The sequence below is a fragment of the Carcharodon carcharias genome, chromosome 7, assembly GCF_017639515.1.
Source record: "Carcharodon carcharias isolate sCarCar2 chromosome 7, sCarCar2.pri, whole genome shotgun sequence".
NCBI classification, from domain to species: Eukaryota; Metazoa; Chordata; class Chondrichthyes; order Lamniformes; family Lamnidae; genus Carcharodon; species Carcharodon carcharias.
In genome coordinates, this window is record NC_054473.1 from 117,864,871 (window position 1) to 117,883,157 (window position 18,287).

Sequence of the window (18,287 nt, forward strand, 5' to 3'; positions counted from 1 at the left end):
TTTTTCCAGCATTTTCTGTTTTTGTTTAATTTATAGAGTGCCTTTCATGAATTGAGGAAATTCCAAACTTTTCACAGCCAAAGTAGTACTTTTGAAGGGTAGACTTTGCTGCAACATTGTGGTCAATTTGTGCACAGCAAGGTCCCATAGTCAGCAATGAAATAAAGGGCCAGATAATCTAGTGATGTTGACTGAAGGTTAAATGTTTATCAAGTCATAGGGAGAACTCTCCTGCTTTTCTTTGAACAATGGCATGGGATCTTTTACATCCTCCTGAGGAGCCAGACAGTACCTTGGTTTAATCTCCCATTCCAAAAGATGATCCCTCTGACAGTGTAGCACTTCCTCAGTACTGCACTAAAGTGTCAGCCCGGAATATGTCCTCAAGGCCTGGGGCGGATTTTGAACCCAGAACCTCCTGATTCAGGTGAGAGCACACCTAACTGCTGGACTGTCCGACTTTCTCTGTTTATGGCACAAAATTGGATGCCATGTTTCCTACATTACATCATTGACAACACTTTGGACAGAATTTTGCCCTCGTCGGTTAGACTCGGCAGGGATGAGCAGGAACTGTTGGGAAGCCGCCCATGATCGGGGCCTGCCCGCAATTTCACACTGGCAGGCCGATTAAGGCCCACCCAGTGTGTATTGCATGCTGCAGCACTCAGTGCTGCCTGTGTGGGGGGTGGTGGGGTGGGTGAGAGGGAAAGCGAACAAGTTTACGAGTGCGTGCAGGAAAAGTTCCCTGAGGTACAGAGTTGCCTCAGGGAGGTGAGGTGAGATGTATGAAAATATAAAAGAAAGATTTTAAAAATGTTAACAACATGTCCCCTCATGTGACTGTCACATGAGCAGGGACATGTTAGAAATTAGTTTGAAATTTTTTTTTTTTTTTTAAGTGACAAATCAAAACCTCATCCCACCTGTGGATGAGGTTTCACAAAAGATCCAAAGGCCACTTGTCCTTTTCGCCTGAAAAATTTAATTCAATTAGATCTTTAATGGCCTATTGGCCTGTTAATTGTCTGTGGGTGCACTGCTGACTCCTGCACGTGTCCGCTGACCGAAATATCGCATGTCATTTAACGCTCGTTCAGGTCTGGTTGGCGTCCACCCGACGAGCAGAAAATTCTGCCCTTAAAATGTACTTTATTGGTTGTAAAGCGCTTTGGAACATCCTGGGATCATGAAAAATACTGTATAAATGCAACTTTTCTTTTTCTTATTTACCTACATATCTACACACTTAAGGTTTCTCTTGCCACAAGAACAAAAGGTTCACTGGTGTGATTTCAAGCTGCTCTCTCCATCAGTAGTAACACTTTGACCAGGACGTGTGGTATTCCTGGCTACAGTTGCTCCACGGAGTTGCTGACCTTAGTTTGCACTACAGGTGGAGGCGCTGAAAGTATGCCGTGTTCTCAGGATGAGGAGGAAGAGAAAACCGAATAGAGGGTCACCTAGACAGCTCTCTCACACCTCCCAGTGACCAGTTTCAGAACACTGGTGGTAGTGATGTGAGGGAATGGATCAGTGAGGTGTGCCAATGCCCATGGTTGAACTCACTGTCCAGCAACTCCAACAAGGCTCCTTTAGTCAGTACAATGCTCAGACACAAGCAAGCTAAATTTTGAGACCAATGTCAGGGTTAAGATTGAATGCATTCAAATGGCAGCCAAAGATGCAATAGCTGATTGATCATTCAATCCATATCGACATAACCCTGTTTATACACTTGAAGAAACAATTCTGACAAATCCCCCTCCAAGAAGCGATACCACATATGTGCAGTTGAACAAGCCAATCTCAATGTTGAGGTCGTCTTGGATGATTCTGCCTCCCCCAATCCTCCAGTCTCTAGGTTTAGGAGTTATGAAAGGACCCCTCAAAATGAAGAGGGTATCAGTGAGTGGCAGGTCGTTGGCAGTACAATATATCAGTTTATGTCCTTGATTTTGTAATGACTCCCAACTCTTAACTGAACAGGGAATAGCATTTCCAAGTAAAAATGTCAATTCAAAAGTTATCCCAGAATACTTCTGCACAACTCCCAGTGGTAACACAGCAAGCCCCTTCTGAATGAAAAGCTCTACAGAGGTGTACAATAAAGAAGTCTTATCCTGCTGAATAAACAGTAATGCCATAAAGTTAAAGTAGAGCTTCTCTGTTGAATAAAGGTCTCCATACAGTTACACAGTAACCCTTACCTTTGAGTAAACAGCAGCAAAACGCTAGTGCATAACCCATCCTCTGTTTAATAAATTGTCCATGAGAGAGTAACATTACACTGCTTAATAATTCAGTGAACAATCTTCATATGACTGAACAAGCTACTCTACAATTAGTTGGTAACTCAGCCTACTGAATAAACAGCAACCTTGTACAGTTACACAGTACATAATTCTTAAGCTACAAAATAAGCATAAACTCCATATAGTTGTGAGTAATTCTTGCCCTCTTGAATAAATAACAAGTTTACAGAGTTACACAATCAGTAATTCTTACTCTGCAGTATCAAAACAAACAGCATGATTTCATTTAACAGCTCTCTGACCTTTTAAGGCTAGCAGGACTGTGGAGAAAGAGAGTGGAATGGGAATAATTGGATAACCCTTTCAGAGCTGGCACAGGCATGATGGGTCAAATAGCCTCCTCCTGTGTTGTATGATTCTATGAAACGCATTGCATGAGAGGTGGAATAATTTTTCACTTACTTCCCCCTGTATTTATAAGAAACCGCTGGATTCTTCTCTGGGCTATGTCAAATGAAATGGGCGCTTCTTCAGGCAGCTGCTAGAAACACACCTACAGTCTCATGGTTTGAATTTTTTCAATCATGCCCTTCAGGATACTAGGTGTAATTCGCACAATCCAATAGTGTTAACCAACTTCTTGAGTGGTAGGTTTACTTTGAGATAACATCTTCTAGAAATGCAGGGTAATGTAATTTATTGTCCCATGTTTTTCTAATGTAAAAAACTGAACAAGCTGGAGCTCTTCAGAATATAGAAGGCTGAGAGGTGTCCAAATAAAAGGTCTTTTAAAATTTTGAAGGGGTTTGAGAGGGTACACAGAAGAATCCAAAAACAGGGTCCATAAATATAAGATAGTCACTAATAAATGTAAAAATGGAATTCAGGAGAAACTTGTTTACCCAGTGAGCATTTAAAACATAGAATATATTACCACAGAGAGTAGTTGAGATGAATAGCATAAATGTATTTTAGGGGAAACTAGTTAAGTGTATGGTGGAGAAAAGCATAGAAGGGTGTGTAAATGAAGTAAGGTGAGGGGAGGTTCATGTGGAGAATAATTACTGGTATTGACCTGTCAGGCCAAATGGCCTGTTTCTTTGCTGTAAATGTTTTGTAATTCCCAAGAGCTGTGGATTGCACTGTGGAGTGGCAGATGTATGTTCACAGCCAGGATCCTCCACATAGAGAGTTACTCATATGAACAGGAATAGGTCATTCAGCCCTTGAACTTGTTCCACCATTTAATTAGAGCATGGCTGATCTGTATCATATCTGTATCTGTACTCTGCCTTGGTTCTGTAACTTTAAATAACAAAATACAATCAATCTCAGTTTTGAAATTTTCTAATTCCTGCTGTAGACGTTTAGTTCAAGTCCATGCTGAATTACGGGCAGTTTTTGTACTGTGGATTTGTGCTCAATATAAACCAGTTTAAGGCCATTTAAATTAATTTTAGGCAGCGTCCTTACGCAAGCAGAGTGAGAAGTCAATCCTACATGATAAGTCACTACTCCAAAAGTTAATAATTGTGGGAAGCACTAAGATGCTTCAACATAAAGGTACAATTTAACAAATGTATTATTTTATTTATCTCACTGTCTGGGCTGCATTTTTACCCTTAATCCTAAAGCCTGAAGACCAACATTGCACCTGTCTGACAAATATTAGTTCAAATCAGACTGCAGGTTCAGTCAAAACCATTATAATAACTATAATCATAGCAGACAGAGAACAGTAGCGTGGCACCAGAGAGTAGGATTATTGATGCACTCATCTAACACTCTCAGCCACGCTGTTATGGGGAACTAAGGGACAGAATGAACTGTCTCCCACCAACTCCCACACATGAAGAATTGCTCCTAAAGTGTACTCACATCTCTTAGCTGCCAAGCTTAATCCAAGCAGCTTGAGCAGAGGGCTGGGAGCTGGTAATCAACCCTCCATCTCAGCTGCACATGGTGTTTGCACCAGAGAGGGTCAAAAAAAAGGGGGATACATTGTTTAAAAGCAGGGGGCCCCAAACTCAGAACATGTGATAATGCTCTAACCTTCACCTTATCTTGCACAATAAAGCTCAACAATACTCACATTAGTGTCACAATACATTAATACTCTGTGAACACCATAGTATTGTACACACAGAGCGTGGTGCAAGATAGAACTGGTGAAAAAACCAACAGAAAATAAAACCCAAAGCTCAGAAACAACACACGCTGAGTATATACTCCAAGAACAAATATTAGAGAGATTATTCAAAGCAATAGTCTAAAATCAGAATTTAAGTGAAAATTATAAACTATTGGAGTTTTGCATTATGGTTCGCCATCTCACTTAAACCCCTTAAATAGATTCCAGACTATAAATTACTCATGACATCCATTGTACTAAATGTAAACCATCTTCACCTATTGATGAGATCACAGCCTGTAACTCACTCCCAGTTAATCACTGTCCTATAAAAAGAACAGCCTTTTAAAACCCCAGCCTAGTATCTCCCCGCTACTACTCTTTGAATGAAAAAATTGTCCACTACTCTTCTCATCCTGGGTGGCATACTGCATTCAGGGTCTTTGCCTTACAACTAGGTTTCACAGCTTTTTAAAAAACTGAGCAGTCGTGTTGTACACCAGCTTGTTATCACATACAAATTGGAACATCCAAATAGGTCATTCAGTCCGAACAGCCCATGTGGTATTTACTCACCACCCCCCAACAAATGAATTCCTCTTTCTCTTCACCCTCTTTCCCTTCATCCATCTATCCAGTCTAATCTTGAACATTGACATCGTTTCTGCCTTAGCTGCTAGCACCGGAAATGAATTTCACAGCCTCACAGTAGAAATTTCTCAAGCCCCAAATCTCTTATATTTAATCTTTTCTCAAACGGCTTTCATTCTTGACCCTTCAACTACTGGAAATTGTTTTCTATGCATCATGTCCATAACTTTAAACACTTCTTTTATAGGATTGTTCAATCTGCATTGTTCTAATGAAAAATTACCCACTTTTTCTATCTTTATAGTTTATATCCTCATTTGAGCATTCTATTGCATCTGCTTTATACCCTCTTTAAAGCTTAATTTCCTTCCAATATGTGGAGCCCAAACATTCTCAGTGTTCTAACAGAGTTAAAATTAAATTTTTAACATAGAACTAAAAGCTAAGTGGTAACAATGAACCTAAGAAAATACCACTTCTTTTTAAAAGCCTTATCAACCTCAGGTTTTGCCTTTAATATCCTCTTTCCCATTTCCTATTCATCTTGTTTCCACTCTCTGCTTGAATTCTTGCCATGAGATAAATTAACATTTATCTGAAATACTGCAATTCAAGTTCTTTACTTTTCTGATCTCTCTCCTTTCTAATATGTCTTCTGTCTCTTCTTTCCAGAATGATCATTTGCTATTCACATTTTCACGCTGTATGATCCTCACTGCCTCATTCACGCTGTCACTTTTGGCTGATTGGTCCTGTTTGTTTTGTTGGCTTCTTGATGAGGCCGTCACTTCCTCCTTCCTTTCTGGCTGCATTCCTCACTTCAACATTTGTTATCTGTCTTCAATGGAATCCTTCTCCATGCTCACTCCCATCTCTGTTTTGGACTTGTCAGCGTCTCTCTCCAACCACAGTCTCTTCAGTTGTCTTGACATCTAGCACTCACTGGGTCAGAACTTTTAGCCAAAATATTCTGATATTCCTCCATTCTCTCCTCTCCATGTCCATATTTTAAAATAATCCATAAGGATGACCCATAGGTTGTTCCAGTGTCATCAAGATAAAAAGGATAAATTTACACACTTCCCCCAAAAAAGACATAACTTATAAAAGGAACTTTAAAATAAAGCATACTTTAACAAAACAAAAGGAAAGTTATAGCTCAAAATCATAACATCGCCGCCTGTCTATTAGGCCACTCACTTCTGAACTCTAAACTTACCTCCCTGAAAATCTGCAAACAGAATAGACGGTTAAATGGTCTCATGTTTGCCCACCTGACCTATGGTCTGCTCGCCCAGTTTTAATCCTGACTAGGTGGTCCTACTATGACAGCCCATGTGTATCTTAAAATCAACTACTGTATGTATGCACTGACAACAGGTCAAAAGAAACAATATAGCATTGCAGGGAGTGTGTCAGTATTTCTATTATCACTTCTACATGCATAATTTACCTTCATCTGCTGTAGTAACATTGCAAAAGTGAATTCAGTTAACAGCCCCTAATGATGTGTGCTGTAAATGGAAGGTAACCCAGCACAACAGAGAAGTTACTATGTAATAGCAGACCAAATTGTATTCAAATTAACTCCACAACAAAATGAAATTTCATGTTTGTGTTAGCTTCAAGAATTGCAGAAACAATTTAAGAGACAATGAACATAGTAATACAAGGTCCTCATAATAAAATGTTTCAAAAATAATTGTTAACATTGTCACCCTTATCCCCTTTCTTCCACCCACTTAAGGTGTTTGACTCCTTCCTGAGATGGGATTACACAGGGGCCATCTGTTTCCTGTTCTTTGCGCAAGTGGGAAATTTTCATAAAAACTATGTTGAGAGGTTAATTCCGAGAAGCTCCAGAACAAACAGCAGAATCCTCCACAGACTGTTCCCACGGGATGCACTCTGTTATAAACAACCGCTGCTGGAGGACCATCAACTCACTGAAAGACGCTGTCTGGTCCACTTGAAAGTTGCTGGGCTTTCGGTGGAAAGAGCTGTTAGCAACCCAGTGATGCACACTGGCACATTCCAAGGTCCAGAACTATGTGCTGAAGGATGCACTAATGTTTGTGCAGCTGCCGCAAAGGCTTAACAGGGAAAGGCCATTGTCTAAGGCCCTCCTGCAATAGTATACCCAGGGGCTGGAACCTGAGTGAAACACCTCAAACTTTATGCACCAGAGAATGTTTGACATGAAATGCAAACGCCTATTCTAAATATAACCTGTAATGACAAGAAATACTGTACTGAAACAAACTGATCTGTACTGCCCTTTGTAATGTCGGATGTAATATTATTTTACAAATTTTATTAATAAAGTATAGTTTTGGAAAAAATATTTCCTGCTCTCACCCAACACCACAGTTTATTCTTAGTGGTTAATGTCCAGCATCTCAAACTGTGGGAGCAAACCCCAGTCAGTTCCAGGATCTTATTGGACGGGTCCCCGAGACTTAAGTTATACCGCACTCACACCTAAAGAAATACCCTTAATAAAAGATCTTCTAAATACACATACAAACTAACATATATCCACTGAATCGAACTTCTTAATATTCTATTAATTCGCAGAAAATTGATCCAAAACAATGAGCAACAATAAACTATAGGGCCTGTAAGTCACCTAGAGACCGAAACACTTCAAACCCGAAGCTAACACGAACAGCAAGTTATTGATTATTGAAAGCTCCCTACTCTTGAACTCACCCGACTGCCGATAAAAGATTAAGGAAATGGCAAGAATGAGCAGCTCCCGTTGATCGACTGGTACTGGAATCAGGGAACGGACCCCCAACTCCGCTCCAAATAAATATCTTAGTTCCGCAGGAATTTCCGCCCACTTTTACCCGACTTGTCGGGGTTGGGATTCCGGCTCCACACCACCTTCGTGGGGATGGGGACGGTTCCCGAGGCCGCTCTGTTCAGCGCTGTCGGAGTCACTCAGCGGAAAGAGGTTTCCAGTCGCTGGTCACTCACACCCGAGTGACAATCCTGTCTCAGTGACCCAGGACACAGAGAGACAAGCAAGGAGACACCCACTTCTACAGCATCACTATCAGATACCGGTGATGCCCAGACCCAGTCTCCAATAGACACCCAACAACCCCACTTACTCGATTCAGTAGCACTCAGATACACCATTGTCTGGTAGTCATTCTGAAGGAATGAATGGACAGTGGGGATGTATCAGGAGATTTGAAATGAGCTATTCAGAAATAAATGACAAAATAGGCACAGGCAAATACAGACCCATCAATTAATGACAATGATTATCTGGAGTGAGCCTAACGGTTATCTATGCAGCAATGACCTAATTAATGGGTTTGTTCTCTGATCGGTAAAATGTGACACGTTCCAGATTTTAACTCATTAAGTGGATGAGCTTCGAGTGAGTTCAAATCTTGTCCTATACATTGTTCTCCACGGATCTGTACTGGGGCTTTCACCTTTTCACCATATATATTAATGAATTGAATGAAAGAATAAGGTTGTGTATTCATCTGTGCAGGTGATAACAGAAGCTAGCATAAATTCAGAAGGGAAGAATTTTATGGATTTAATATAAGTTTTAAAACATAGTAATGGAGAAAATAATAGGACTTAAGAACACCACAAAATCTCTAGAACACAGTCTTCTGAAGCTGTATTTTCAAAGGGCCAGCAAGGGCAGAGTTGGAGAGAGCAAGAAACACTTAAGCTCCTTAAGGAGCTCATTAAGGGGTCCATGCAGTTCAGAATGCAATTTTGAATGCTCAATTTGGCAAACCCAAACAGTCTGGTGCAGCCACTGGGTTCACTGCAGGGCCATCAGGTACAGTCTCCCCACTAATTTACAACTTACCTTTTCTGGATGATCTTGTACTGGTTAAAGCGGTGCTTCATTATCTACACTCCATGGCCCCTTGCTTTGCAAGACACTGCCAGTCCTCTAGGGAGCTGCCTGCTCTCTTCTGCAAGGTAACAGCAGCCTGCAACATGGCTGCTGCCTGCCTTTGCCATCGACACCAGGCAGACAGCTCCTGCCTCATGAAGATGATTGGCATCTTTCAATGGACACTGAATTCGCCTACTGGCCAATTAGGCAAATTGAATTTAAAAATCATTTCAGAGGAGTACCACAGCTCAGGCATAAGACAAGATCTGGAATTCATCCAGATGTTGTGTTCCCAACCCCACATTAAAAATCCTACCCCTGGTGTCTACACCAGAGAATTAAAGGAAGCTGGTAAAAATGTTCAAAGTTTACTGTCATGATAAATGCTAATTGTGGTTGTGGACTCCAGCATTAGATACTATATGATACTCTGTACTATATATGGGAGTCACCTGACCTGGGGGTTGCATATCAGATAGCACATGTTGGAGCCTGTCCTGATAAAGTTCAGATACAGCAGATATGTATCCATGTTAGGAAAATGTGTTATCAATAAAATTAGCTCAGCTATAATGTCGACAGCCTTTGTGCATCATTTAAAAAAGAAACAAAACAAGATATCTACTAGATTCAAAAATTGTGCCTTAGGATTGAAAAATTGCAAATTACACTATTATTTAAGAGTGGGAGACAGAAAGAAGGTAACTAACGACCTGTGTACTAATATAATTTGTGGAGAAATTACTGGAATCTACCATCAGACACTGAGTTTGAGGAAAATGATAAATATTTGGGCTTTTTAGTCTGGAATCAAAATGGTCTTGTAGTGATATACAAGATGGCAATCAGAATCCACTTGCCAATGAATCAGCACTCTCTTCTCATGCAGTATAAATTATTGTTCCCTTTAGAATTGGTATTCTTGCAAATCTGTCCCAATGATTGAAAGCTAAAAACACAGCATGTTTCTTTTTCAGCAACATATAAGATTGTTAAGGGTACATTCCATTAAACTGTGAGAGTAGAACTGGGGGCACGGTTCAAATAAGTAAAAGGTAATTGTAGGACTAATATCAGGAAAGTCTCCTTCATAGAAAGGGTGATCAGTATGTGGCAGAAACCTTCATTATAGTTATAGTGGCAAAAAATTGGAATAATTTAAGAAGCGATTGGATGTTGCAGAGAGGAAAATATTAGGATCTCTCTGGATGGGTGAATTAAATGGGTGTTGGCCTTCCTTATCTATAATTATCTTCTGATCTTCTGATTATTCACCTAGTCTGTAATAAATACCAAGTGGAGACCCATTTACGATACAATATTCACTGAAAAAGGATGCAAAGATACTCAGACAAACCAGGCATTCTCACTAACTATTGGGGCATTTTACACAATGACCCTAAAATTTCCACAGGGTCCACTAATCTACCATCACAACTTCAATGGGAGATCGGGGTACATCTCAGAGAGTCAGTATTAAAAGTGTTTGAGCCATTACTCTGGGGTTTCTGCCAACTTCCTGCTGAAGATTTGCAGCAGTTCAAGGAGGCAGTTCACCATCACTTTCTCAAGGGCAACTCGGGATGGGCAATAAATGCTGGCCCAGCCAGCAAAGCTCACATCCCATGAATGAATAAAAGAAGATATGATGGAAGATCAGGAGAACGCCAGCAAAATTTCAGTAGTACCAATTTTATTGCTTCTCTGTAACACTGAGTGGATAAATGGATACTGGCATTAATGGTCTCAGAGTCGATCGCACTGGATCTGAAGGGAAATCCCAGGATCACACAAAATCGTCAATAACTATGTGTATTTAGTCTTTAATAGATAACAAGAGCATAGACATGAGGAGTTCACACTCCAACTGCAGATTCTGGGTCACAGCATAAACAGGTGCAGGTTCAAAAGTTCAGCAGAGAATTAAGGCAAGCGGGAAACTTTACAAGAAAGGGAAATTTAATTAATTTAAAAACACTGTTCATCCTATGGATAATGAATTCAATATTTTTCCATTGCTGGCAAATGTTGACAACAGAATGAAAATATCAGTTTGGACTGATTAAGTTCCCTTCAAAAATATTACCAGAGGGAGAGTTAGAGGTATGTTAAGAAGGGGAATAACATTTTCTTCCCATTTACAATAAAATTAATACAGTCAGATAAGTTTTAGTCTAAAGAGTGACCCAAATAAGTCCGAGAGAGTAACACTAGAGAGTAACACACAAACAGGTGTTAGAAAGTGACACCTACAAGTGTTAGAGAGTGACGTGCAAAGGTGTTGGAAAGTGACATGCACTAGCATGAGAGAGTGACATACACACAGTCTATAGGGAGTGACCCCAACAGGTGCCAAAGAGCAACACACACGTTGCTAGAGATGACACACAAGCAGGTGCTAGAGAATTACACCCACAGGCTCTAGAGAGTGACATCCAAGGGTGTTGGAAAGTGACACACGGAGGTGCTGAAGAGTGACATCCACCAAAGCTAGAGATAAACATAATCAAGCTCTGGAGAGCGGCACACACATTGGAGAGTGACACACACACAAACACAAAGGCTTTAAAGAGTGATACATGCATGTGCCAGAGAGCAACAATGACCACATCAATAAGCAGGAGTCTCACAGTTTATAGATTATGTCCCTTCCTTCACATTAGTCATCCAATCGCAAAGTATAAATTAGTTCTTCAGCTATCGCTGTGTCTAAATTAATTAGGAAGTTTAAATATAGAATAAATGAAGACTAAATTATGTTAGATGCCCATGCGTCTTATTCTTAAACACAGCAGGGTAATTGACTTCAGAAAAACACACAATGGAATAAAAATATTAACACAAGAGGTTTTGTGCTATTCATTAAATTTCATTAATTACTAGGATAACTATTCTTCAAAAATTGAATATAGCCTGCATAAAGGTGAAACCTAATGGTATAAAATGCTTATAATCTGTAGGGACTGGGGTTTTCTAACCAGATCAAAATTGAGGATATCTCATGGTGAACAGCAAGTTAGGGGGGATATTTCCACTGGCGAAGTGACATTACCTATTTATCTATTAGCATCATGACATATACAGTAAATTCTCAATCCAACACTTTCAGCCCTGGCTCGATTGATAACACTCTCTCCCCTGAGTCCGAAGGTTATAGGTTCAGGTCCCACTCCAGAACGTGAGGAATAAAATCAAGATTGACACTCCAGGGCAGGGCTGAGGGAACGCTGCACTCTCATACATGCTGTCTTTCAGATGATTTGTTAAACCGAGGACCTATCTGCCCTCCCACGTAGACATAAAAGATCTCATGGCCGAATTTCAAAGAAGAACAGGGGAGTTATCCCTGGTGTCCTGGTCAATATTTATCCCTCAATCAACATCACAAAAATACATTACCTGGTCATTATCACATTGCTGTTTTAAGGAACATTACCCACATTGCAATAGTGGCTACACATCAAAAGTATTTCATTGGCTGTAAAGTACATTTTCTCTTCCTTTGAGCATTTTTTTCATATTTCATGCGATGTGGGTATCGCTAGCAAGGCCAGCATTTGTTGCCCATCTCTAATTGCTCTTAAACTAAATGGCTTGCATTTCAGGGGGCAGTTAAGAGTCAACTACATTACCGTAGGTCTGGAATCATATGTAGGCCAGACCAGGTAAGGATGGCAGATTTCCTTCCATCTAAAGGAAGGAAATCTGAAACAGATTGGTTGTTATGACAATCGACAACAGTTTCATGGTCACTATTACTGAATTGAGTTTTTAAATTGTAGATTATTACTTGAATTTAAATTCCATCAGCTGCCAAATTCCATCAGGTGGGATTTGAATCCTTGTTCACCAGAGCGTTAGCCTGGGCCTCTGGATTACTAGTCCAATGACATTACCAGCATACCACCATCGCCTCCATATCTCAACTTATTCCACCTTCTTGCCCCTCCTTTAAAATCCTTGTTCTCTGCTGCCCACCCAAGCACCATAAAAATTTTAAGACTGAGATGTCTTCCCTGTTTTCGTCTCTTTGTCTCTGCACCGAATGACTCCTCATCCTCAGTGATTTCAACCTCCATCTCACTCTTCTCCTATCCTCCTTTAACTTCTCCCTCCATACAAACTCCACAACTCATAACCCCTTGATTTGGCCATCTCGGCCTCACTAATTACATTGTGTTGATCAAAGATAAGGTCAGATCTGATCATTTCTTCGTATTGTTCGTCATCCACATCTCCTTTCTCCCTCCCAATACTACTTCCTCTGGTATAAATTTCTGGAAAAAAACTTTATCCAAACTCATTTACAACTACACTTTCAAATTCCTAGCTGCTTAGCCTTTGGCTCTCCATTCTCCACAACATTTCTGCAGTTACCAATCTGCTCAAACACTCCCTTACCTCCACTTTTGAAAACCTTATCCCCATTAAAACCATTTCTGGTTGTACACCAATGCATTTCACAACAGTACATAAGCGATGTGCACCTGGCGACCTGCACTTCGCTCAGGACTTTGAGGTTCATTTGCCTACCTTGCTTCAGGCAGCACTCAATCATTAGCGCCAGGCTTTGCAGGCAGCACCACATCACTTTTAGGGGTCTCATGGACAGATGTCTACCTACCAGACCAGTGGTAAGATGTGTTGGCTTTTCAACAGCTGCAGGACTTGCTTGGGGAAGGGGGGTATCTCATGGTGTCTGTGGGGGCACATGTTGATCTGTGCAAGTGGCCTCAAGATGGTGAGGGCTGAGGAGGCAGTCTCCAGAGGAGATGAGGCTAGATGGAGATGTGAGGATGCATGTGAGACAGTGAGCTGGCAGTGAGTGAAATGCCAGTGAATATGGAATGGCCTTGTGAGTGTGTAAGTTTAGAGTGATGAGATGGTTACTTTCCTCTGGTGGCAGGGATGAGATCACTCATCCTCTTTCTGCACTGGATGCCAACCTCTTATGTGCAGTGTTGGCTCTGACCACCACTACCACTGCCTCCCAAGCTGGAGTGGTGAGATTGCTGGATGTCCTGTGGCCAGAGCAGGGGTACAGGACATCACGGTGGGCCTCCAAATGGCATTCTAGGGACGGGTCACTGAGCTCTTCTTGGTTTTCGGGCCCATGTCTTCACTGCAGCAGTCCTGGGCTGCAAACATTGAGAATTGTATGCATGACTATAGTTTAGAAAGGCACTTGGAGTGATGAAACGGTGAGGTAACGGTGCCGCAAGCAATTCAGAGGCCACCCACCAGTGATATAACGTGTTTCCTGTGTCTGCATAATTAATGAAGTGGGAAGTGGACAATCTGGCACAAAAATCCACCTTTACAGCTGGTGGGAAAGATGTCTTTTTTCATGCCTATCATAGCAATTAGTGCAATTCAAGGAAAATCCCGCCTATTGTATTTGGTCCCTGCCACAAACTCCATTCTATAGCCACCCAATCAATCCCTCTTCCTGGCAACTGTCTGAGGCTGAACCAAAACATTCGTGACCTCATATTTGACCTTAGATGAGCTTCTGACCACATATTCATGCCATCACTAAGACTGCCTAACTCCACCTATAGATAACATTGCTCAATTCTGCACCTGCCTCAGCTCAACTGCCGCTGAAACCTTCATCCATGGCTTTGTTACTTCTAGACATGCCTATTCCAATGCTCTCCCAACCAGCCTCCCACGTCCTAGCTTCAATAAACCTGAGGAAAATGAAAACTTTGCTGTTCGTGCCTTAACTATCACCAAGCTCATCCATTAGTCCTGTGCTCGCTGTTTTACATAGGCTCCTGGTTAGGCAATGTCTTAAATTTTAAATTCTCATCTTTGTTTTCAAATCCCTCCACGGTGACATCCCTCCCCATCTCTGTAATTTTTGCCAGACCTTCAACACTCCAGGATATCTATGCTCATTCAATTCTGACCTTTTGGGCATCCCTGATTTTGGTCACTCCACCTTGGCAGCCCTCCCTAAATCTCTCCACCTCTTTCCCGTTCTTTAAGATGCTGCTTAAAACCTACCCCTTTAACAAAGCTATTGGTCATCTATTCTAGTGTCTCCTTATGTGACTCAGTGTCAAATTTTGTTTGAAAACACACCTGTGAAGTACCTTGGATTGTTTCACTAGGATAAAGATGGTACATAATTACAAGCTGTTGTTGTGCAATTCTTCAACACCTTTTAGTGTAAATCAGCAACAACAAAGATAATTCTGTTCTCTTAACCACTTAAAGATGCAAGTAAGATGGGTCTTGCCAGCACAGACACTTTGAGGTTTGAAGGACCATTGGCAAGAGAAGTAGAAAATATCACACTGGTCAGATGAACATTTCCTAGTGTACATCAGAAAAAGGGCACTTATTGGAAAAGAATACTGCGTGGTGGGAAATTAAGACCCTCACTCAGAGGTTCTTAAGTTATAAGTAAAAATAATTTAAATTCCTTGCCCCAACCCATAGAAATAAGGCGCATGAGCTATGTTAATGAATGTGATGACATGATAGCTATAGCAAACAGCAGAAAAATGAGCAACAGCGCAAAGTTTGCCTCGACTATCAGAAGATAACTTATTTATTCCTGTCAAGAAATCCATTGAATATCAAGGTGCCTTTACTGGCAAAAATAAAATCAGTTCAGCATAAGACATAGGAGCAAAAGTAGGCCATTTGGCCCATCTGTCTGCTCTGCCATTCAGTGAGATCATGGCTGATCTGATAATCCTCAACTCCACTTTCCTGCCTTTTCCCCTTAAACCTTGATTCCTTTACTGATTAAAAATCTGTCTATCTCAGCCTTGAATATACTTAATGACCCAGCCTCTCCAGCCCTCTGTGGTAAAGAATTCCACAGATTCACTACACTCTGAGAGAAGAAATTCCTTCTCATCTCTGTCTTAAATGGGCGATGCCTTACTCTGAGATTATGCCATCTGGTCCTAGATTCTCCCACAAGGAAAACAACCTTCCAGCATCTACCCTGTCAAGCCTCCTAAGAATCTTATATGTTTCAATAAGGTCACCTCTCATTCTTCTATACTCCAATGAGTACAGGCCCAACATACTCAACCTCTCCTCACAAGAAAATCTCTCCATTACGGGGATCAACATAGTGAACCTTCTCTGGACTGCCTCCAATGCCTTTCCTGAGATAAGGGGACCAAAACTGTTCACAGTATTCTAGGTGTGGCCTAACTAGTGCCTTGTTTTAGCAAGGCTTTAGCACAGTTTTAGCAAGACTTCCCTATTTTTATACTCCAATCCCTTTGAAATAAAGGTCAACATTCCATTTGACTCCACTATTACTTACTGAACTTGTATGCTAGCTTTTTGGGATTCATGCATGAGGACGCCCAAATCCCTCTGTGCTGAACTTTCAGCAGTCTTTCTCCATTTAAATAATATTCAGCTCTTCTATTCTTCCTGCCAAAGTGCATAACCTCACATTTCCCCACATTATATTCCATCTATCAAGTTTTTGCCCACTCACTCAACCTGTCTCTATCCCTCCACAGACTCTTTGTGTTACCCTCACCACTTGTCTTCCCACCTATTTTTGTCATCCGCAAACATTCATTTCCCTCATCCAAAACATTAATATATATTGTCAATAATTGTGGCCCTAGCACTGATCCCTGTGGCACTCCACTAGTTACAGGTTGCCACCCTGAAAATGCCTCCCTTATCCCAACTCTGTGCCTTCTACCAGTTAGCCAATCCTCTAGCCATGTTAATATACTACCCCCAACACCATGGGCTCTTAACTTATTAAGTAGCCTTACGTGCAGTACCTTATCTAACGCCTTTTGGAAATCTAAATATATTACATCTACTGGTTCTCCTTTATCTATCCTGTTTGTTACATCCTCAAAGAATTCTAGTAAATTTGTCTGGCATGATTTCCCCTTCAGGTAGCCATGCTGACTTTGCTTGATTATATTATGCATTTCTAAATGCTCTGCTATTACATCCTTTATAATAGACTCTAACATTTTCCCAATGACGGATCTTAAGCTAACTGGCCTATAGTTACCTGTTTCTTGTCTCCCTCCCTTTTTGAATAAGGGTGTTACATTGGCAGTCTTCTAATCCTCTGGGACTTTTCCAGAATCTAAGGATCCTTGGAAGACTACTACCAGTGCATCCACTATCTCTGCAGCTACTTCCTTTAATATCCTAGGATGCAATCCATCAGGTCCGGGGGACTTATTGGCCATTAGCCCCATTAGTTTCCCTAGTATTTTTTCTCTAGTGATAGTTATTGTATTTATTTCCCCTCCCCTCCTTTTGCTCCTTGATTATTTAGTATTTTTGGAATGCTATTAGTGTCTTCTACCTTGAAGACTGATGCAAAGTATTTATTCAACTCCTTTGCCATTTCCTGGTTCCCCATTATTGTTTCCCCAGCCTAATTCTCTAAGGGCCCTATGTTCTAGCCACTGAAGTGCACAAGGGAAATTGGTTCATGACAGCACAAAATGTCAGTAAATTTGATACAGTTCATAATGTGCATAGCATTTCTATGAATAAATCGACAGCTTTAACAAAATATAGTAAAGATAAATTCTGATGATGTGCCAGCCATGGCTCAGTTGATAGCACTCTTGGCTCCAAGTCAGAATGTTGTGAGTTGTGGTTCTGTTCTTGGGAACATAGGAAATTGGAGCACTCCAATGCATCACTGACGGAGTGCTGCATTGTCAGAGGTACTATTTTTTGGACAAAACGTAATCCGGGACCCCATCTGCACCTTCAAATGGACATGAAAAATCCCACAACGCTATTTTGAAGCGGAGCAGATGTGGTCCCTGGTGTCCTGCCAAATATTTATCCCTCAGCTAACACCTAACAACAGGTGATCTTATCATTATTTCATTGCTGTTTATGGAAGTTGGCTGCACATAAATTGGCTGCTGTGTTTCCTACATTACAACATTTGACTACACTTCAAAATACTTAATTGGCTGTAAAAGGCTTTGGATGTCCTGAGTCTTGAAAGACATCATAGAAGTGCAAGCCTTTTCTTATATAAACAAAGACTGTTAGGACAACATAGACATCCAAAAATCATGATGTAGTGTGAGTCAGGACCTGTCATGCTGACTTACCCAGTCAGAAGGCTGGGTCAGGAACTGTGCAGACTTTCTAGCTGGACATGGAGGCTAATAACAGGCATAGGAGATTCCTGGAAGTGAAACAGATGTCATGCTTCAAAGCACCATCCTGATCTGGAAAAATGTCACTGTTCCTTCATCATTGCTGGATCAAAATCCTGGAACTTGCTCCTTAACAGCACTGTGGGTATACCTACACCACCTGGATTGCAGTGGATAAAAGGTAATTAGGGATGAGCAACAAATGCTGATCTTGCCAGTGGTGCCCAAACCCCACAAATGAATAAAAAAGTGATACACAAAGAAGCTAGCGAACAAGGCATACATTA

The 18,287-nt window shown here is 41.0% G+C and overlaps 1 protein-coding gene across 3 annotated transcripts in view; it reads right to left on the bottom strand.

The window, feature by feature from the left end:
• The window catches only part of ndrg4 (NDRG family member 4), a 178,586-nt gene extending 170,409 nt beyond the window's left edge, over positions 1-8,177 (bottom strand). The window contains exon 1 of one of the 3 annotated variants that reach the window (XM_041190933.1): positions 8,097-8,177. In XM_041190933.1, coding sequence (XP_041046867.1) covers positions 8,097-8,124 — 28 coding nt within the window. In that variant the 5' untranslated portion in view covers positions 8,125-8,177. Of the gene's footprint in view, positions 1-5,600; positions 5,711-7,689; positions 8,005-8,096 lie in introns of those variants that run through there. The other 2 variants (XM_041190936.1, XM_041190932.1) reach the window with 2 other exon arrangements.
• Between the last annotated feature and the right edge of the window lie 10,110 nt (positions 8,178-18,287).